General features: G+C 34.7%; 3 protein-coding genes across 8 annotated transcripts in view; 1 reads left to right on the forward strand and 2 right to left on the reverse strand.

Moving 5' to 3' along the window:
• The window catches only part of LOC110611125 (heat shock factor protein HSF30), a 29,231-nt gene extending 20,988 nt beyond the window's left edge, over nucleotides 1-8,243 (forward strand). For all 3 annotated transcript variants that reach the window (XM_043955433.1, XM_043955432.1, XM_043955434.1), the window contains exon 4: nucleotides 8,059-8,243. The gene's annotated coding sequence lies outside the window, so the exon portion shown is untranslated. The remainder of the gene's footprint in view (nucleotides 1-8,058) is intronic.
• Nucleotides 8,244-10,355: 2,112 nt separating this feature from the next.
• LOC110611328 (IQ domain-containing protein IQM1) lies at nucleotides 10,356-13,314 on the reverse strand. Of its 2 annotated transcripts, XR_006350233.1 has the most exons (10): nucleotides 13,125-13,314; nucleotides 12,538-12,977; nucleotides 12,327-12,441; nucleotides 12,168-12,233; nucleotides 11,973-12,061; nucleotides 11,697-11,784; nucleotides 11,371-11,601; nucleotides 11,090-11,191; nucleotides 10,458-10,995; nucleotides 10,356-10,373 (listed from the first exon to the last, which is right to left on the reverse strand). XR_006350233.1 is itself a non-coding variant. In XM_021751581.2 (9 exons), exons 2-9 carry the CDS (start codon nucleotides 12,936-12,938, stop codon nucleotides 10,555-10,557), a joined length of 1,533 nt encoding a protein of 510 aa, XP_021607273.1. In that variant the 5' UTR covers nucleotides 12,939-12,977; nucleotides 13,125-13,314; the 3' UTR covers nucleotides 10,371-10,554. The 2 variants fall into 2 exon arrangements, 1 of the variants encoding a protein (XP_021607273.1); XM_021751581.2 differs by having other exon boundaries at nucleotides 10,371-10,995.
• A 1,400-nt stretch (nucleotides 13,315-14,714) lies between these two features.
• LOC110611329 (mitochondrial carrier protein CoAc1) lies at nucleotides 14,715-19,648 on the reverse strand. 3 transcript variants are annotated; one of them, XM_043955136.1, is made up of 8 exons: nucleotides 19,422-19,648; nucleotides 18,614-18,669; nucleotides 18,040-18,125; nucleotides 17,758-17,965; nucleotides 16,465-16,597; nucleotides 15,721-15,905; nucleotides 15,222-15,350; nucleotides 14,715-15,080 (listed from the first exon to the last, which is right to left on the reverse strand). In XM_043955136.1, exons 4-8 carry the CDS (start codon nucleotides 17,911-17,913, stop codon nucleotides 14,988-14,990), a joined length of 696 nt encoding a protein of 231 aa, XP_043811071.1. In that variant the 5' UTR covers nucleotides 17,914-17,965; nucleotides 18,040-18,125; nucleotides 18,614-18,669; nucleotides 19,422-19,648; the 3' UTR covers nucleotides 14,715-14,987. The 3 variants fall into 3 exon arrangements, with proteins under 3 accessions (XP_043811071.1, XP_021607276.1, XP_021607274.1); XM_021751584.2 differs by having other exon boundaries at nucleotides 18,614-18,694; XM_021751582.2 differs by having other exon boundaries at nucleotides 18,614-19,110.
• Between the last annotated feature and the right edge of the window lie 3,272 nt (nucleotides 19,649-22,920).

Genomic DNA, 22,920 nt, shown 5'->3' on the forward strand with positions numbered 1-22,920 from the left:
CAAAGCCCAGTGAGCAGAATAGTGAAATCATACATTAAAATTTCATGCCATTATGTAATGCAACACATCACAACTAATCACATTTCGGATGGTATTGTCACCTATAGTCCTCCACATAGTCCAACTGTGCCGGGACGTAGAATGGGTACAACCGGTCTTTCTCTTAACATAACATATCATACAGTCCAACTGTGCCAGGGACGTAGAATGGGTACAACCTGGACTTCCTCTTACATCGTGCCAGGGACGTAGAATGGGTACAACCTGGACTTCCATAACATATCATGCCATAACATCATCATATCATATGAGGACTAAAGGATCATTCAATAACCAATCCACATCAACATCATAAATGCAATGCAACATATTCGTGAATACTAATGCAGCAACCTACTATATCTCATGGCATTCATGATGCATGGATCATGCTCAAAATTCATATTTCATTTATTTTAAAACTTAAGGTTTATTCCACTCACCTCTGGCTAGCTCTGACAAACTCTGTAGCAGCTGGCTCACTGCTGGGGTCCTCGGTTCCTCGGGTCCGAACCTACACAGGTGGACTCCAATGAGGGACCAAACATACATAAACATAACTCTAACATACTCCCCAAAAACCCCCTAAAACACCACAAAACAACTATATAGAAACATGCAAGAAATGGCTGAACAGGGCACTTTCGGCGGCAGGTTCGGCGGCCGAAAGTCCCTCCAGAGCCGAAAGTCAGGCACTTTCGGCGGCACCTTCGGCGACCGAAAGTCCCAGACAGATCCGAAAGTCCTCTTTCGGGGGCAAGCTTTGGCAGCCGAATGCTGCCTCCACAAGGGGGTTCGGCGGCCGAAAGTCCCTTCGGCTGCCGAACCTGGTTTCTCCCAGAATGGCAGAAACTTGGTTCACATGAACCTCTTGCCTCCCAAAACTTCAAATCATGCATATAACTCAACCAAAACATGCATACAAGCTCCTAGGGGCCTCAAACAAACAAATACCCCAACTACAACACTTCAAACATACTCAAACATGCCACATTGTTCAAAAATCACATAAAACCTAACATAGCTCAACTAACTTAAACATGCATTTCTACCCCATAAAAATTCATAAAACTTATTTAAAACATACATTGAGCTTAAGATCGGCTCTTACCTCTTGAAGATCGAGAAAGAGACGACCTAAACTTGGAGATCCAAGAAAATGAGCTCCTGAGTTCCCAAAGCTCCAAAACTTGTTTCAAAAGTTCAAAACCTTCAATGCAAGTTTAAAACTCAAGAAAGATGGTGGGGATTTGGAGGAAAAACACTAGATTTGGAAGAGGGAGGTTGGAAGCTAGTTGTGGCCGAAAATGGAAGAAAGCTCGTCCATTTCGGCTAAGGGTCCCTTTTATAGGTGGCTGGCCAGGCCACGTTCGGGGGCCGAAAGTGCTTCCGCAAGCATGCCATGTTCGGCGGCCGAACTTGGGTTTCGGCGGTCGAACCTGAACTTCCCTACCTATGCTTTCGGGGGCCTAACGGGCCTCCAAAACACATGCATGTTCGGCGGCCGAACTTGAGCTTCGGCGGCCGAACTTGAGCTTCGGCGGCCGAACCTGGGTTTTCCTCCAAGGACTTTTCATGTAAAAACTCATTAAATTTTTATACTTAAAACCATGAAATACCTTAAAACATTTTATGAAAACATGATTCTACCCTACTAGAGGCTTCCGACATCCGAGATTCCACCGGACGGTAGGAATTCCGATACCGGAGTCTAGCCGGGTATTACACCTTCAGAATTAGGGACAATGGTAATTCCGGTCTTCTTTGGTACCACATGGATGGGACTCACCCATTTACTGTCAGAAATGGGGTAGATTACCCCAATGTCTAGGAGCTTCACAATCTCCTTCTTTACAACCTCCATCATAGGTGGATTCAGCCTTCTTTGTGCCTCACGAACAGGTTTGCACTCATCCTCCATAAGTATCCGATGCATGCACGTTGAGGGTGAGATACCCTTTATGTCCTCCAATGTCCACCCAATTGCCTTCTTGTGTTTCCTCAACACATCCAGGAGCTTTTCCTCTTCTTCTTAGTTGAGCTGGTTGGAGATGATTACTGGAAGTGTATTTTCAGCTCCCAAGTAGGCATATTTGAGGTGGTTAGGCAAGGGTTTCAGTTCTGGTGCATTTTCTGTCTGCTGGTTTTCTGTCTGCCTGCTGTCTGATTTGAGCTGTGATTTGAGCAGATTTTCTGGTGTTCTGGGCAAATCACTGGGCAAATCACCCACATCCAGCAAGTTACAACAGTCTGCTGTTTTCTTTGTTTCAGTGATGTTGCTGTCCACTTCTTCTCTCCTGCAAAGACCTTCATAAAGTAAGTTTTCTTGATTAAAATCAAAAACTTCTTGACTTAAATTATCAATAACATCAAGGCCATAAACAGGAGAAACATCATTTGGGAATTTCATGACATCATAAACATTAAATTTGATAACTTCCCCTTCAAACTCCATAGTCAATGTGCCATCATGCACATCAATTTTTGTTCTTGCTGTGCTCAAGAATGGTCTCCCAAGTAAGATATCAGAGGTGGTGTTGCTCTTGTCTTCCTCCATGTCAATAACATAAAAATCTGCTGGAAAGACTAATTGGTCCACTTGCACCAACACATCTTCTAGCACTCCTTTGGGGTAGACAATGGATCGGTCAGCTAATTGGATCACAATACTAGTGCCCTTGAGTGTACCTGCATTCAACAAGTTAAAAATAGACAGAGGCATGACATTTATTGAAGCTCCAAGGTCACACATGGCCTTCTTTATTCCCACATTGCCTATTTTACATGAAACCGCAAACATTCCTCTATCCTTGCATTTGACTGGTAGTTTCCTTTGGATGACAGCTGAAACACACTCCCCCACACTTACCTTTTCACGTTCAGCAAGTTTTCTTCGGTTGTTGCATAGCTCTTTGAGAAATTTGGCATACCTTGGAATTTGCTTTACGGCATCAAGTAGGGGAATGTTAATTTCCACTTTGCGAAGTGTCTCCAATATCTCTTTTTCCTCTTTCTCCTTTTGGGATCTTGCAAATCTTTTTGGGAAGGGAGGTGGTACCTTGAATTTCTCCATAGGTTGCTGTTTCTGCCTTTCACTTGATTCTGCCTGGTCTGTTGATTTGGGCAAATCACTTCCTGCCTTCTCTGGAGAATTGGTCAAATCACTGCTGGACAGCTTAGTTTGCCCAACGATCGGGTCAGTTCCTATCAGTGAACTGGGCAAATCACTGCCCTGATCACTTTCTGGCAGAATTTCTTCCATGGTCTGTTTTTGCAATTTTTCAGCCCTATTGTCTTGCAACTCCTTTCCACTCCTCAATGTGATGGCACTAGCATTTTGCCTTGGATTTATCTCAGTTTGGGAAGGTAGCTTTCCTTGAGATTCAATTTTGTTCAAGGATGAAGCCATTTGCCCCATTTGTTTCTCAAGATTCTGCACAGTATTTGCCAAATTTTTCACAATCTCTTCAAGAGATGCATTGGGATTCTGAGGTGGAGCTTGAGCTTGATTCCTTTGCTGGTAGCTTGGATATTGATTTCCCCTTGCATAACTGAAATTTGGATGGTCCCTCCAACCTGGATTATAAGTATTAGAATAGGGATCATACCTTCGTTGCCCATTGAAACCTCCAACAGCATTGACTTGCTGGTCCTCCTCTTGAAGGGAAGGACATAGATCAGTTGGGTGGTTGTTGGCACATATTCCACATGTCTTGGGCTGCTGAATCTGCTGGACTTGTTGGGTTTGACTCACAATAAGGCTTCGGACAGCATTGGTGAGTTCAGAAAGTTGGGATGATAAAATGGAATTACTCACCTCATTTACATTCCTTGTTGGCAGCTCTTGGTCTCCAAATTGTTGAGAAGCTGCAGCCATGGAGGAAATTAAGTCCCTCATCTCTCGAGGTGATTTTTTTTCAATTGTTCCTCCACAGGCTGCGTCAATAAATTTTCTCTCTGAGGGTAGCAAACCTCCATAAAAGTACTCAATGAGAGATTGGTCAGAAATATCATGCCGAGGGCAGCTTGTGCACAACTTTTTGAACCTCTCCCAGTACTCATACAAGCCTTCAGAGTGCTTTTGCTTTATGCCACTTATTTCTCTACGGATGCCTATGGCTTTTGAGGTGGAAAAGAATTTTCTCAAGAATGCTCTTACCATATCAGCCCATGATGTGATGGATCCGGGTGGCAAGTAGAATAGCCATTCTTTGGCATAGTCTTCAAGGGAAAAAGGGAAGGCTTTAAGCTTGATATCGTCTTCTGGAATGCCTTGGGGTCTCATGGTTGAGCACACAACGTGGAATGCCTTTAAATGTTTGTGAGGATCTTCATTTTCTAGGCCTCTGAATTTAGGAAGGAGATGAATCAGACCTGTCCTTAGCTCGAATGGTGCTGTCAATAGGGGATATTCAATGCATAAGGGTGCTTGATCTCCTGTTGGTTCAGCTAACTCTCCGAGAGTTCTTTCCCTTTGTTGTGGTGCTTGGATGGGCACGTTTCTTGCTTGATTTTCAGCTTCTACTTGTGCAGCAGGTGGTGCTGCCATTGCTGGATTTTCTGCCATGACCAGAAATTCAGTTTCTGGTAAAAATTCTGCTGTAGCAGGTGCGGTGGTGGAAGTTTCTGCTGGTGCAGAAATTTCTTCAGCAGGGGCAGTAGGTGGTCTGTGAGATGGTGTTGTTGATGAAGATGGTCTTGAGGCTTGGTTCCTCAAATTTGCTTGCTTCCTTAAGCTCTTGGCAGTTTTTTCAATCTCGGGGTCGTAAAGAAGAGTGTCTTTACGGCCAGACCTGGTCATAAAGGGAAAATACGTTAGTTTAAATCAATTCCCCGGCAACGGCGCCAATTTTTGATAAGCGGTTGTCGAAGCCGTCAAAAATAAACCTATTAAACAATCAACAATAAACTTGTAGATAGTGGCAATAGGGTCGAACCACAGGGAATTGACACTAAAGATCTTCCTAATAATAACCAAGATAAGTAAATAACAAATAATTAAAAGAGGGGGGTTTTGAGTTGATGGATTAACACTAAATAACAAAAGAAAGCAATAATTTAAAGATGAGTAAATCAATAAGAGAAAAGCTTCTAGTTGAAGTATGGATCTTATTTCAGATTGTTTAGAATTGATCATTGATTCTTTAACTCTCCTATTTATTCCAATAAATTAGTTTTGGATGTGGAAGACGCTTCTCACAATCCAAATTCCTCCTTAGTTCTAGTTTGATTAGGAAACGTTCGCTAATCAAACACTAATCAACAAGTTGTCAAGGAACGTCCTTGGGGCATTGTAGCATCGAACAACTGTTGACTGCATTAAGGCTTAGAGAAACCCAATTCTATCCTTGCCAACCGCGTGGTCAAGTTTAGATTATGCAATTTGATTAAATGTGTATTTGAACAACCTAAGCAATTACGGACCTAAATCATTCAAACAATATTACTTAAGCAATTTAAAAGCAATGGGCCCTTATTGATTCTAAAAGCAAAGTAATATTTATGGAAAGCTCAAATTGCATAAATATTGAAAATAAATAGAAGTTTAACAATGGAGATTTAAATCTCCCAATTCATCACAAAATCTGAAATTCACCAACTTTAACTAGAAAAGAAAAGAGTTTAGCCACTCATGGTGGACTAAATACACAAAAAGATGAAAGGAAAAGAAAAAGGAAGATGCTGGAGAGTTTCTGGCGAGTTCAATTCCTCAGCAGAAGATGCCTTTGCTGGTTTGGAGGTTGCCTTTTTATAGTTGAAGAGTTCCATCCTTCTAGGGTTTTGAATTCCCTTTTTAATTTGGCTTGTGACTCCTCTTTTGATGTTGAATTTAATTGCAACTGGAATTCCTTAGGTGAGAAACTCTTTCGTGGCTCTTGGAATTGTTTTGGTAGTGATTGAGTTGGATTTGGACTTCTGAAAACTTGAAATTCGGTTTCCTGAACAATTTCCCGCTCTGCTGTATTTTCTGCTGTCGAAGTGATTTGCCCGGTGATTTGACCAGTTTCTTCAAGTGATTGGGCAAATCACTGACCAGATCGCTTCTCTGTGAGTCAGTCCTCTATGTCTCTGCGAGTGATTTGGCCAGTGATCTTCGAGTTTCTTGGGCAAATCACTGCTGTCTGTTGCCTCCGGGTTTCTGCTTTAGCTTGATCTGGGCAGTGATTGGAGCAGTTTAGCTGGTGATCTTGGGCAAATCACTGGGCAAATCATCCTTCTGTACTTTTTCTGCACTTTTTCTCCCATTTTCTAATTTCTTCCTTTTCTGTAAAAACAAGATAAAAACCATAAATTAAACTAAAAAATGTGTAAATAAGCAACAATAATTATGATAAAAGTGTGGCTAAATTATGCTTGATCAATGGTACTATTGATAAGTACAAGGCACGTTTGGTTGCCAAAGGATTTCTTCAGGAACCTGGGCGTGATTATTTTGATACATTTAGTCCGGTTACAAAACCGGTCACAATTCGGGTAGTTCTTACTCTTGCAATTTCTAAAGGATGGCAGTTAAGGCAATTAGATGTAAATAATGCCTTTTTACATGGCACACTTTATGAAGATGTCTACATGCAGCAACCTCCAGGATATGTGCAACCTGAGTTTTTTGATTATGTTTGCAAACTGAAGAAGTCTCTTTATGGTTTGAAACAGGCTCCACGAGCTTGGTATCTTGAACTTACTTCTTTTTTGCTCAAACTTGGTTTTCGCAAATCAAATGATGATGCGTCCTTGTTTATTTTTTCCTCCAATGGGATTACTGCATATTTTCTAGTATATGTTGATGATATTGTACTTACAGGTAATAACAATCATTTTCTGAATACATGTGTACAGAAGCTATCTGCTCAGTTCTCTATCAAAGATTTGGGAATATTAAATCATTTTTTGGGGGTTGAAGTAATTTCTACAGCTGCAGGATTATTTCTTTCGCAACATCGACATATTGCTAATTTGTTAGACCGATTTGATATGGCTGGAACTAAAGAGGTGAATACTCCTATGTCTACAGGAGACAAGCTGATCTTAAATGATGGTTCTAGTTCGACTGATTCCACTGTATATCGCCAAATTGTTGGATCTCTTCAATATTTGGCAATTACGCGTCCTGATGTTTCTTTTGCAGTGAATCGGCTGTCACAGTTTATGCATGCACCGACGCAAACTCATCTTCAAGCACTGAAACGTGTTTTGCGATATCTCAAAGGAATCATATATTATGGCTTATTTCTCAATCGAAATTCCACTCATACTCTGTCTGCCTTCTCTGATTCTGATTGGGGTGGTGTCCTTGATAATGGGCAGTCTACAACTGCTTATGTTCTATATCTTGGTTCTAATATTATCTCTTGGAAATCTAGTCGGCAAAAGACTGTCTCACGATCTTCTACAGAGGCTGAGTACAAAACCTTAGCCAATGCTGCAGCAGAGGTATTTTGGGTTCAAAGTTTATTACAAGATTTGGGAGCACCAATATCACAACCACCAGTCATTCATTGTGATAATCTTGGTGCGACTTACTTCTGCGCCAATCCAATCTATCATACTAGGATGAAGCATCTTGCACTGGATTACCATTTTGTTCGCGAGAAAATTAATGCTGGACAGTTAAGGGTTCTTCACATAAGTTCAAAAGATCAAATTGCTGATGTGCTTACAAAGGCTTTGGGAAGAACTTAGTTTTGTTACTTTAGAACCAAGATTGGAGTCTCCAATGGCGCCTCAATCTTGCAGGGGCGTATTAAGGATAAAGACTAACTATAACAATTTTATCTATTTTTAAGTATTTGAGTTATAGCTGTATACTTATCTTGTATTTAGTTAGTTGTAGATATTAAGGATAAAGACTAACTATAACAGTTTTATCTATTTTTAGTATTTGAGTTATAGCTGCATACTTATTTTTAATATTTGAGATATAGCTGTATACTTATCTTGTATTTAGTTAGTTGTAGACTTGTATTATATAAATTTCTGTAATACGTTCAGTAAATAATACAAAAATTATTTTCTATATAGTTTCTGTGCATTCCATTGCTGTATATAAGCTGTTAGAACATAAATTGATTTACTAGTTGTCGGTCGAATGAAGTGATTAATTACAAACTGACTATTCTTTTTCTATGTAATTGTTATTCAAAAGTACCCATATGGTACATTTGAAGGGTCAATTCTAAAAGTATGATAATTAACAAGTTTTTTTTTTTTAAAAAAAATTATTTTTGTATAATTATTTATTTTTTATTAATTTATTATATCATGTACACAATTCTATGTGATACAGCTTTTTTATTTTTTCGATATACACATTTGAGGCAGTCTCTTTAACATTACCTAATTGGCTTGGGCCATTTTACCGCTACTTGGATGAGCGGCAAACATAGAAGTTAACTGTTTAACACGAATAGTTGTTTTCAGTATAAAGAGGGTGAAAGGGAAAGAGACAGAAAGGGAAGAATACGGGTAAGGCGAAGAAGCGAGCAGAAGGGGAGTGTGAACGGTATCGGTGCTGCGCTTTGGGTGTTTTCTTGATCCTCTAATTTCTTTTATTTTTTCATCTTTGGTGTTTGAGTAATTTTCCTGGGCATGGGAGGGCGGTGTTTCTAGTCGGAATGTATAGTTTTGGTCGGGGTTTAGCAGTGGTCTCCCTCGCCACTTTTAACTGTCGATGTTTGCGGGTTTGTATACGCTTTTGGTTTGGCTTCATTTTTAGGTTGTCGTTTTTGCAAGCTGGAGGTTTGTTGCTTCGATCCGATGATGATGTTGGTGCTGAGGCTGTGAGAATGGGCTTTTGTGTGTTGGGAGGGCTTTGCATGTTGTTGGCTGTAGATTCGTAGTCGTTGATGCGTCCAGTGGTTTATCTCCCTTCGGTCACTGGCCATGGGCTCTTTCTCTGTCACCTCTTGGTTCTGCTCCTTTTGTTGCTTAGCTTGATGTTCTGGATTCTGAGTTTTTTTGGACGTTTTGGTGTGGTGGATCTGTGTTTGAGGCGTTCTTCTTGGGCTCCAATGCGGCTCTGCAATTTATCCTATTTTGTATTAAGATTGTGAAATTATTTTAATTATATTTTTAAATAGTTTAAATATATTATGAGATATTTTCAAATATAAAAGTATCGTCAGACTTTTTTCGTAAAATTAAAAGTAAAAAATTGCAGTTTTCAACCATCCTTGAATAATAAAATGTTCAGAAACATTATTTTCCAGTCTTAAATCTCAATAAATTTTCAATCTTAAATCCCAACAAAAAGAAAATTTATAAAAGTTACCCACCTCTATGTCATTCACATTAGTTAATATCCTTCCAAATTTCTCCAGTGCAGAGACAATATTATTTAGGATAATTTGTAAGGACGTTTTTGAAATTTGATAAAATTTACAGTATAATTTCTCATTAAATTTTTTATAACAAATTAATTATTAAATTTAATTTTCATTTCACAAAATGGTTCTTTCATTAAAAAAAAATGCATTTACCGTTTATTGACTAGAAATTAAATGTTTTTAAATAATCAAAATATTCTTTTAAGTGGTTATTAATTTTTTAATAAAAAATTTAAAAAATACTAGTTTAATTTTAAAGATCGGTGACTTATGAATTTTATTTATTATTATTTTTATTCGTTGTCATAGTAAATAATTTTAATTTTTAAAATATAAAAATTAATATTTTATAATATATTAAATTTTTATATTTATAAAAATCAATTTAGATAAATTTAAATTATGATATACAAATATAAAAATTAAATTTTAATTAAGTATAAAATTTTTTATATTTATATAAATCAATTTAGACAGACTCCAACTGTGATATATAAATGTAAAAATTAATTTTTAATTTTTAATTAAGTATAAAAATTAATTTTTAATTAAATATAATTTTTTTTATAATTATATAAATTAATTTAGACAGACTCCAACTATGTAAAAATTAAATTTTAATTTTTAGTTAAATATAAAAATTAATTTTTAATTTTTATACCTATAGAATATAAAAATACTCCTTTAAAATAATATCTCTCGATTTTTTCATTATTAAAATAATGAATAAAATAATTTTTTATTAAAAAAATAACCATTTAAAAAATATTTTAAAGGAGTATTTTGTTCATTTAGAGATATTTAACTACTAATCAATGGTGAACTAACGATAAATATATTTTTTATTTTTTTATACAAAACTTAAATTTAAAAATTAATTTATTATTGAAAATTTAATAAAAAATTATTATATAAATTTTGTTAAACGTTAGGGATATTTTTATAAATTACTCTATTATTTATTAAATTTTTATGTACAAAAATAGTAAAGTTCATTTAGTGCGATGCTAAAATATAAACATATCTCACTCTTCGTAGTTTATCCTAAGACTTTAAATACAATATGCATTATAAAAAAATTTTAAAAAAAGTTAACTATTAATGAAAAAACAAAGGTAATTGGTTAATTTCTTACACTTCCCTGCAATTAAACCAAACTTTGTCACTCTCTGTCCTAAGCTCCTTTCCTTATCTAACTTGCAGAGCTAACTGCTACCCTTGGGCTAGGGAGACCCATATATGCAAGTCTAGGCGAGACTCGAATCCTTGGGCTGGGCCGCGGAGAAGGGATTGGAACTCCTGCCCCATAGTGGCCAGGGCTGACCCTCGGCGATAAGTTGACTTGCTCGAGTGCCATGAATTGCAGCTCTGGAGGGTAGTCCCTCACGCACCCAATTCTTGGACCAACCCCACTAGCCCACTTGCATGATAACCTCTTCGTCACGTCAAATATTACTGGTGCTTCCAACTTGGCTGCTGGGGCTTCACTGCTGTCTTCTTGATCATCATTGGTTGTAAGCCTATTGACCTCAACAGCTTTTGTCTCCGGTACGGGCTCTGTCTCCTGTGTCTTTGACTTGGACTCATCACCAGCTATCTTAGATGAAGCATCATCATCATCTACTGCACATCTCTGTAAAAAAAGCTGTAAATATGAGCTATGCATGTTGAAGACTTGAAGTGAGTATCTATTAGGAGCTCATATGTTTGTGTAATGGAGGTTTTACCTTGACATTTGCTAAATCCACGTTGTGCTCCTCAAGGAAACTGATGAATTCTTTAAAATTGTCCTCGGTGGGGAGATAGTGACCACTATATGGCCATATTGCCTGAAGAACATGAGAACATAAGAGTTTAGAAGCTATGATCAATACAGAACTGCGGCTTTATTTTTGATATATTTTCTAATGGAGTTGAAAGTTTCGTGCTATATCTGTATTGAGAAGTACAATCACTCTTTTTCAAGTAGAATTGTTTCAACTTAAGTTATGATTCTTGCAATGCATACCTCAAGAACCCCTTCAGTGGCTACCAATCTTCCAGCTGCAATTGTAGCTCCCCCAGATAAAAAACTTGAGTGCTGAAAGGCACCCTTCTTCTTCTGTCCCACATACAGTGCTCTTGATGTGCTCAGCACAAAGATCCACTTAGAACCTTCAGTAGTAGTAATAAGCATTCCAGTTTGTCCGTATACAAGCTTCCCATCCTCCACAATTACTTCATATGTTTCTCTCTCTTTCTGCCACAGCCAAAACATAGAAATATGAGTTGGGATGCAGGGGATCAGAAACTTTTTACAGTAAAGTATGCAGATGACAGAGCTACAATGCATACTGGTCCAAGATATTTGATGCACTGGCGATGTAGAACTGTTCTTGGGCACTTCTCCAAGTTTACTTCCTTCCCATCACCAATGTCCAGCCTTTAGATGATTCAAGGGAATAAGGAATCCAAGTCAGTAAATGCAAATTTTCATTGTATCAAGGAGAGATTTTTTTGGTATTTTCCACTGGGTAAAGTGCAACCAAAGAGTATTTGCTGCCCTCTCCCAACACTCACTCGTTGGTTGTAATAGGAGATTTTGATTTTACTTATCACAGGGATACTTACCAGTAGAAGAAAGGTTGAGTGCTCTTGCTGTCACTCCAGACATCATAATACAAATGTAAATTGTGTCCATAACGATGTCGTGGATCGATCTGTAAGAAGATTAGAAAAAGTTGATTATTAGTTTTCATGTCTATCTAACTCATAACCGGAATTTTCAATTATCCCAGTTTTCTAGCAGAAGATGTATGGACTTACAGCTTCAAGCCAGTGTTGCAGGGCTAACTTTTGAGCCTTCTCATCTTTGCTCAAACCTTTCCCAACCTATACACAGAAGCCAAAAAAGAGAACTGAATGACAACCTGATGTTTCAAATGGAATCTGTTTAGTATCAAACAATTGAATTTTCTCAATCACCTTGGCTGCCCTTGTGGTAGCCCTTGCCCACTTCGACACAGCAGTTTCATGTTTCTCAATGTTGAAGAATGATACTGAGCTCCTTTTCAGTGCTGCAAAATCTAAGGCCTTCCACCTACAGCAATCATAATTTTCAAATTAATAAATATAGAATAAATAATCCAGAAGATAATAAAGGAAAGAAAAGAAGCAAGAAAATTTAGAGGCAAACCAGAGCTCTTCAACTACAACTGCACAATCTGCAAGATTTCTTCTAGTTCGATAACTCTTGTAAACTTTTTGAAGCGTAGTTGCAGCAGCATCAAGCTCACTAATGGGTCTTGGAGAAAAGAACAGAATTGGTTCTGGGATTGTGATTGTGGGTTTCGTTATGCGGATTGTTTCTTGAGCCTCGTCCAAACTTTTAGATGAATCTGACGATTTAACATCTTGATTGGAATCCCAGTTCTTGAAGCTTAACGACCTCTCTAACATCATTGTGTCTGAATCTCCTTCTCTGTCCAAGATTAAAGACTTCTCAGTGACATTATCAACAGCGTCAATGGAACCAAACAACTTCAGCCAGAGGATTTCAGTCCAAGAGGATAAGAGCAGTGAAAGACAAAGACCCATTCACCAGAAGACTTTTGTGTTCAATATCAGAAGGTCAACCTGCCAATAAGCTTACGAGTTTTAGTCTGCTAATAATCAAATTTTAATTTTGAATAAGAAATTAAAAAGAAAAAAAGAAAATTTTTATAACCCATCAAGAAAAATCCATGTGAAGATGAAAATGAAAAATGAAAGAAGATCACTCACCTAGAGATGTGCTGTTTCTGTGATGTTGAATTGAAAAGGAGGAGGAAAATTTGGTAAATGGATGCCATTGACGATGAGGCTTGCTCTTATATAGTAGTTGGAAGTTTGAAAAATCAAAGTTGGAGTGTGGAAATAGTAACCATGGAAAGTTAATGAGGGAGCTTCAACGAAAACAAAACGAAAAATTGCAGAAACTCCAACTAACCAAGCATGTTTAACATAGCTAAATTAAAGATTGCATGGTGGGGCTCATAGCTACTTTAATAGATATATATTATTATCCAATTATTTAAATTTGATGGTTCCATGCCAAGTTGAGGATTGAGATGCATATGTTCAGTAATTTGTTTTTTTTTTTTTTAATTTGAAATTAAAAATTAAATAAAATATAAAATCAAAATGCATCACCAAACTAAATTGAATCGGTGAATCATATTTAGTAATTTATTAACATTAAAAACTACAATATAATAATATGGGATACGTGTTTTTTAATCTTCATCTCACTCCACTTGATTTCAAGGATGCTTCAAAGATGGTTGAAGGATTTCTAACTATTTGACTTCTTCTTTGGTAGTGCAAGGATGTCAGAGATTTTGAAATGAGTCCAAAAATTGTATCGAAATATTAAAAAGTTATATCAAATCAAATTTATTTTATGATTTTAATCTTTTTACTGAAAATTAAATTGAAATCATATTAAATTTATACCGTAATTCATACCGTGTTATAATCAAATTGTGAATTAATTTTGTACTATTGTTTTTCTATCAATTTTAGGTATATTATATATTGCGAATATAATTATATATTATTTATATATACTCATAACATAATAATATATGTTAGTGTTAGATGTTGAATATAATTTTAAAATTTAAATAATATTTAAATATAATTTTTTCATGAAAAAATTATATAAATTTATTCTACAAATTAAAAATAAAACTAAAATCATCCTGAACGAAAATTAAAGAATCGGAAATCATACCAAATCAAAATCGAAGTAATAAAAAATTGAATAAAAAATATACTGTATTTCAATTCAATTTCAGTTCCTATGTAAATCGAACCAAAAACGCACGCCAGTAGGAGTTTGGATGCAGGTTCAAAAGTCAAATGCCCAAGTTGAAACTAGTTTATTATCAAGATTCTTAATCTGGGTACCAAACCATCATCTATTAGTATTACCCTATCAATAATTGAAGGTGGGTGAGATTTCTATTATTGTGGGTCATCCAAACTGTGGCTGTCAACTTGACCAAGTGGTCTTTATCATCTACGTACAATCAGAAGCAAGGTCCACACAAAAGTTTTATACTTCTATCAAGTCATGCCACGAAGCATAAATCAGAAGCAATAATAAAGAGGTTGGTGTTGCAGAGGCCATGGCAGCAAAGAAAGTAACTCTCCATGCAGATTGATTATCTAAGGCTTCAATTTTTCCTGTTAATTTCTGCTTTCAAGTTCAGTAATATCTCACAGCTTAGACCGATTCTGGGATTTTCAAACATATCTTAACAATCCATACGGTGGGTAATTGGCGATATCGATTCAAGCATATGAAAATTGTACCAGAAGAGCAGAAGGTTTCACTATCACTGTCAAAGTCTTTATCTTGATTAGAAATTGGTAGTTACAAGCCTATGGCAATGATCATTTAAATTGATTGATCAGCATAAACTAATTCTGCTCAGACAATTTGACAATCATAACTATACATAATTTTGCTGAGCCTTCACACCTACATAGATACCCTTTCATATGCTTGTCTGACCCATTTTACATTTGCACAACAAATAGGTATCACTAATGACTAGTACAAGCTGTTTCAGGTAGTTGTTAAGTTAATTGATCAGAGACTTATCCAGATTGCGACTTCTGTCGAGGTGGAATTCGAAGCCAAATCTTCATCATGTCATATGCAGTAAAGCCAATAGCCACAGAGGGAACAATCTGATAAGCAAAACAGTGAAATTTATCAGAACAGAGCATTCTAGATCGAAAAATCTTCTCATGAATGATTAACATCCTAATCCATCCAATATTTTATTTCGTAGATGAGAAACTAGTTAGAATTCTAAGTATAGGAATTACCTTGATATAATTAATGCTCAAGCCAGCATATAACTGTTTCCATCCTTGATTTCGGACAATTTTGGACAGGCCATCCCACGTGCTTCGGTATCTAACATGACCTTGAATTGAAGGTTGCAAATGTTCAACCTGTCATGTCACATTCCTCATCTGTTTTAGAACTTCAGATATATAAAATTCCTGTTCAAAAATTCATTTCAATGCATGCTGATATTTAACCCTTTTCTATTCTAAACGCATTGTAAAATATCTTATGCCAAAATTGAATCCTGGCTACAGTGAGTTTGACCTACTTTGCCATCAGATGAAGAGCCTAGAAAATGATCTGAATATCAAATGATCAACCAACATGGCAATTAGGTGCCATAAGAATCAGACTGAGAGTAGCCAATCTAAAATCTAAATACAATTAGACATCAACACCTTATGCTCATCCATACTTTGCCTGGAATTACCAACCAACCCATCATAAAATGAGTGTCTGAGTATTATATAATACCTGCATCTGTCTCCTAACAACATCTAATGGGTATGTGACGGTCTGCCCAAACAATCCAGCAAGAGCTCCACATGAAAGACGCATCACAATGGACTTTTGATGCTCTTCAGGAATGTGACACTTAAGTTCCTCATAAACGTAGAACTTCAAACCAGCATAAGGAAGGATCCCGATAATTGTAGGACCTGATAAAATATATATATATATTATTACTAATGATCCATTTGGTAGTTGATTTTTTCAACAGTCAGTAATTGCAATAACAATACACGAGACTCTAATTGAACTCATGCATGTGAACTATTCCAAGATTAATGAATAAACATTAACAAACCAATTGACGTTAGAGGGCAAAGTCACACACACAGAAACAGATGTTTCTGAATATCACGAGCCTGATAAGAAAATTCTTCATAAACTATTTAATCATTAGTGATATCATAGAGGGGGTAGGATTGGCATGGGTTGGCCCAAGACTAGACCCAAATTAAGGATCAACATGTTGGTCCATTGGGTCTACACAGAGCCCATCTTAGCTTTGAGCTGCTGTTGACACCTGAGCCTGGCCATATTATTTAATGCCAAGTAATCATGCCAGTAATAGATTGGGCCTTACAAGGCCCAAGACTGACCAAAGAATAGTTGAGAGTAAGATCAGGCTCATGAATGCTGACTCGCCTAAATCCAACCCCCGAGTTACAAGATTTTCCAAAACACACTGAAAGAAAACAAGCATATACTCACCTATTCCTCGATACAGTGCACGTGTTCCCCCTTCCTTGTGAACACTTGTAAGTACATCTTTTAGGCCACCACAAGCAGGTTGAGCACATACACTTCTCATGCTGGATCTGTAACTTGCACTTGTGTCCGAAACCTATAGAACCATTAGGAATTTAATCAAAGAGAGAATATCACATGATGAAATTGAAAGTTTTTGGACTCACCAACAGAATATATATACAGTTCAAGTGTATCTCTAAGTACAGATCAATCAGAGAACCAAGAAGTTTTAAAAGTATATTCTATTATTATTTCATGGAAATAATATTTTTAGGTTGTCCATTTGCAAACATCTCCTATCTACTGTGGGTATAAAAACACAGCTCAAAAAGATATCGTTGCCTAATCATTAACTTTCACAAGTCACATCTACATCCAAATATTTGCATAAAATATTTTAACTTTCAAGCACTTAATCATCACAAACATGCACTTTCATATTAATCCTTCCCATACATCCAGGAAAGGGAGCATGGAGGAGGTGTTGCAACAAAAAGTATATAATTTCTTATTATGAAGCATCAAGGCTCCAAAGCATCTGACCATAATGCCTATGATGTTTTTATCTTATCATGTGCATCCAGAGTGTATAAAGTGACCTCGTTCAAAACCTCAAGAAACATTAAAAGTTAACATGTCAACTAACACTGGATACTTAAAGTCCCAGGTACCAATTACAAGAATAAAATCAATCAATTTTACAATAAAATCAAACTAAAATATGACTAAAAACAAACAAATAAACTTAAATTGTCCAATACGAGTGAATATAAGAAAGCACCACATGTGTTCCTAGATCATGAAACGCTTATAATTAGCAGTCAGCGTTCCGATTTATGCTAGAAATGAGCAATGTCTGCGTTCCTTTCTCTGATATTTTAGTATCCCTTCTGGAAAACTAAATAAGTAGTGGTGTTTATAATAAAGAATAAAGTGCAAGTTCTAGAAGTTCATATTGCTTGAAACAATGGTCTAACTTTTAATATCTGTAGTTCCAAAATGTCGTGATGATTCTATAATTCTTATCACCATCACAGGAAAGAGTTCAGACAGAATCTTATCACCATCAAAGACCAATCCCTGTTCACTACTTAGAAAGCACAGACCAAGCGAGGCACATTAAAAAAAGTCTAAATTTGATTGATAAAATGGAGCAAAATTGCAAGCCCTCAAACCAATATTCCAAAGACTCCCAAGTCTCACCAATGTCCAATAAATTTAAAAGCCTCATCAACAACTATCAAAGCTAATTACCTGATAAGCAAGTTTAGTGCGAGCCAAATCCAAGGGATATGTGCACATAACAGCTGTTCCTCCAGCCACTGAACCAGCTAATAAATCTACAACAGGCCCTGAGCCTAAAGCAGGACAATTATTCAAGATCCAACCACGGTACCGCTCATATGTCATGAAGTGTAAGGCAGCATAAGGAACAATCCGAATGACACTAGCTCCATTTCCCCTACAAGAAGACACAAGCGTGAATTATTGTTAATCTCTCAGTGAAAGAGATAATATGTAGATGACTAAACTCACCTATAAAAGCCATATATTCCCTCATGCTTTAATATTTTCTTCAATGACTGAGACACCCCAAGAGATTGAAATCCTTCAGTTCTTGTCTGCAAAATAAAGAGAAAGTTAGGAGAACTATACAGAAGCACAAATTTGATCAGAAAACTTAGAAACAGAGAATTCTGGAAAAAGCAATAACCATACAGCTAATTGGATATGCCAAAGTAGCACCAGATTTCCATATCCAATCTTCTTTCACATCGACATGAAATTGATTCAGATATTCAGAACAAGCAACATAATTATGAGTGTTAAAATCAAGCATCTCAACCAATACTGATCTTGTACATTCATAACATATATGACCGAGTGCAAGCTCCAAAAGGTAAAATGAATCATATCAAACACCTTCCAAGTAGTTTTTGTTTAATTAATTGTAAGAGAAATATTTTCAGCAAAAGTACAGAGCAATTTAACTAAAAAAATGTTCAAAAAGAAACGCATCCATTATCAAGTGATCAAATACTTGAATCCAAAGGAAATACCCATTGACATAAAATCCACAAATTTCTGAAAAATCAGCAGGAAGCTTCACCTGCAAGAGTATTTTAGTCCTTTCAAGAGGTGCAACAGCAGTCTTGGCAAATCCTCCTGCAGCACCACCAGCAATAAGCTCCTTAACATAAACAGGCATAGTATCAATGTAAGAGAACTGTTGGCCAGCATGTGAACCATCAACCAAACTGGCCACATTAGCAGACAATGCAGACCCTTGTGTAGAATCCATTTTAAAAAATTCCAATTGAATCCAAACTCAAAAACCAATAAATTAGTGAAGTCGACGAATCAACAATTAGCCACCCTGCAGCTTGAAAAACTCCTTATCCAATCTATCTCTACGGATACAAAATGAGAAGGCCTTTCGTTCAAAAGGTAAATTCGATGGCGTGAGAAAACCCAGAAAAGAATTGGGCAAGTTCACAAGCCGATCCTCCTCTTTAATACTACTAATAATAAGATGCATCAATAGGTTAGAGAAATCAATCACATCCAGCAAGCAAATCCTTTCAATCCCGCTATTCTCCCATGAATCTACAATTACACCAGGTTCAAAATTACAACCATTACCAAAGAAATCAACCCAAATTCAAACAAAACAAAAATCCCATAAATTTGGTAAAATAATCCAGACAACAAACAAAAACTACAACCATTATTAAATAAATCAACCCAAATTCAAACAAAACCAAATCCCATAAATTTGATAAAATAATCCAGACCCTTTATAGAATTGAGCCAGAAATGAATCGTTATAATGTTTAGAAACTCATTATATCAAGAAACATTAAATGAATGAAAACAACAGCAAAGACTGGACCATAGAAATCATGAAAGAAACCTACCAAGTAGAGGAAGAAGAAGAATTGAGTGGATTGGGTAACGGGATAACAAGGCTTAGCAGAAGCAAGACCATGAAATCCCGTTATCCAATGAAAGTGGAAGGAGAGGCTTCTCCAACGCTTATTTCTGTTTCCCTTGGTCTTCGTCTCGTATTTATTCTTCACAAGCGGGAGCTTTGCTATTTGTTTATGAAACTGAGAGCAAGTTTCGGTGTTGGCCTCCCTCTGTGATGGTGATTGTGAACACATATTTCTCTTTTCAAAATATATTTTGAAATTGTAATTTGCAATTAATTTTTGTTTCTTGTTTAATATAATTTCATCATTTTTTTTTAATTTTTAACTATAATTTTGTATTTTCTTTTATAAAATAAAACTTACCTTATTAACAGATTTCATAAAGTGATAAAAGTTTAACATTTATATCCTAAAATTATAAAAAGTTAACCAACTATTTATAAAACTACTCTTTTTAGATGGAAAAAAATAAAATAATAAAAAAATAATAATTAAAAAGAAAAATTATTTATTATCGTTGTATTTGGATAATGGAAAGAAAATATTAAAAATAAAAATAGCATTTAGAATAAAATTATAATTCTATCCTTAAATTTTCAAAAATATCATATTTAGTTATTTTCAAACTTTTCTCTCACTTTTCTCTCCCAAGATAGCACTCTCATTTCCTCCATATGAGCATTCTAATAGGAGCACCCTTAGAAATTGAGAATGCACTTTCACTTAATTAATATCACTATTATACAAATCAAAATCATATAGCGTGAAAAATTATTATGGTTCGGCTAAAATATGCTCTTGCATACTAAACTGTTATATTACACGATCTAATTGATACCACTTTATGATGTGAAAATATAGCAGTAGAACAACAACTCTTTAAATTTCTTTTTTTTTGCAATAGTATTCGAGAAGTAACTCAATTAGAGTTTCAGTATGTGATTCTCAAATTACATGAAATTAATATATAAGTGTTACTAATAAATCAATTTAGTATTAAATTAATAATTTTATTTCAATTTATTACCTGCTCAGTTGATCTAATTGATATTGCAGCTCCGCTAGAACATGGATAACAACCTCAATAATCTGGTATTACTCCACCTATATAATATATTATATTATTAAATATTCAATTATATAAAAAAAAAGTAAAAAAGTTAAAATATCACGTACCTACTGTGTCTAGGGGAGCATTATGATGTAATACTCAATTAGCCATCGTCGCACTATTGTTATAATTCAATTTCATGCTCATATTTGAAGTATAAACAACGTACCAATCATATTAACAACATCAGGATTTGTTGCATTATACAATTATCTATACAACTATGCTAGACATACTCTACTCTGTCTATAATTATCGGCTCTTCCAAATCGGACAGTAATGGTAAAAATATGAGATTTATACGAGGACCAGATGTATCACTAAAAACAAATTCAATGACTCATAATATATAATCGCATAAATCTCTGAACAACTTTCTCATCAATATTTGTTAGAAGTTGACTGAACTCTCAGCTAGCCAATTTATCTTCAAATAACATCCTCTAATGGCATTATTAGTTAAAATAATACCTAATAATACTTGATATAATATCGGCCAACAGTGACGTGATCGGTCTATAACAGCTGTATCATCAACCGGCAATCTAATAATCAATCCGACATCTTGAAGAGTGATAGTCATCTTTCCCTTTAGAAACATATATGTGTAGGTCTCTGTTCACTACCGCTCAACAAAAACAGTAATTAAGTGTCAATTCAAAATAAAAAAAACCTAGGCGTATAATGCATAAAAACCCATACACCGTAGGTGATATATAATTTACTTTGAAATTTCATCCATATAATTTACTTTGAAATTTCATCCATATACAAGATGGTACCAATTCTTCTATAATCTATCACCTCAATTTCTATAAATTGTTGACATATAATTTCATATCGATATTCTGATTATGCATATAATAACAATGGTTATTAGGACCTGACAAAATATAATTATGACGATCGCATCGTCCCTCCATATTTACTTATAAATAATAAATTATTATATTAAATTAATAAATTATTATACTAAATCACAAGAAATATTTTATCACTGCATTAAATGATGAAATATAAATTGCTATTACAATAAATCACAATAAATTTTTTTTTTACTGCACTAAATAACATTTATTAATTTATTATATTTAAATCACATTATATATTTTAAAATTAAATTAAATAATCAATATTAAATTTTTCCATTTAAATCACAATAAAAAATTTTACAACACACTAAAATATAATTATTAAATTTATTCTGTTCAAAATCACAATAAATATTCAATCACCATATTAAATGATCAATTATAAATTTACACTATACTTAAATCACACTAAATTGTTTTTACTACACTAAATAAGTATTATTAATTTATTCTAACTAAATCACATTATATATTTTAAAACTAAATTAAATAATCAAATATTATATTTTCATACTAAATCATAATAAAAAATTTGTACTACACTAAAATACAATTACTAAATTTATTCTATCATCACAATAAATATTCAATCACCATATTAAATGATGAAATATAAATTTCTACTACACTAAACCACAGTAAATTTTTTTACTATACCAAATAACATTTATTAATTTATTATAAACTAAATTAAATAATCAATATTATAATTTTTCCACTATATCACATTAAAAATTTTATCACTACACTAAAAAAATTTTTACAATATAAAATACAATTATATAAATTCTTTAATAAAAATTATAATAATTTTTTACTACACTAAATTATAATTATATAAATTTTCGATCTAAATAATAAAAGAAAATCATAATTATATAAATTTTCGATCTAAATAATAAATAATAAAAGAAAATCATAATTATATAAATTTTTGATCTAAATAATTAAAGAAAATTATTTATACATTACCAAAACACAATTAAAAATCCTTTTTCTATATATTTAAAAAAATAAATATATATATATTTTAAAATTATATATATATATAGTTTTAAAAAAGAGTAAAGAATTTTAAACATAACTGGTAATAAGATGAAATAAATTAAAGAAGTCTATAAATTTAGTTTACATTAGAGAAAAAATAGAAAAAAAATGTTACAGTTATTTACGGTGAAAAATAATACTTTCCGCAACAAATAAAGAAGAAGAAGAGAAGAGTGCAGGGTGAAGAAGAAGAGAATGTGGGAAGAGGAACTTTGGCTTCTTAAAGCTAAATTTGAACTCTCGCTAGGTAAGAGCAGGTACATGTGGAAAGCTCTCTGAATGCAAGCACTCGCATGGCGCTTGCATGCAACAAAATATCGGACACTATAAGTGTCTAATGCGTCAATCACATTCTTTGAATCCCTGCACTAATTGGAATGCAGAAATTCTTTATACTCGAAGATGACATGGCTCAATTAAACACATTTGGTGTCGAACGTCGCTAACGTGTCCT

The sequence above is a fragment of the Manihot esculenta genome, chromosome 3 (assembly GCF_001659605.2).
Source record: "Manihot esculenta cultivar AM560-2 chromosome 3, M.esculenta_v8, whole genome shotgun sequence".
NCBI lineage: Eukaryota > Viridiplantae > Streptophyta > Magnoliopsida > Malpighiales > Euphorbiaceae > Manihot > Manihot esculenta.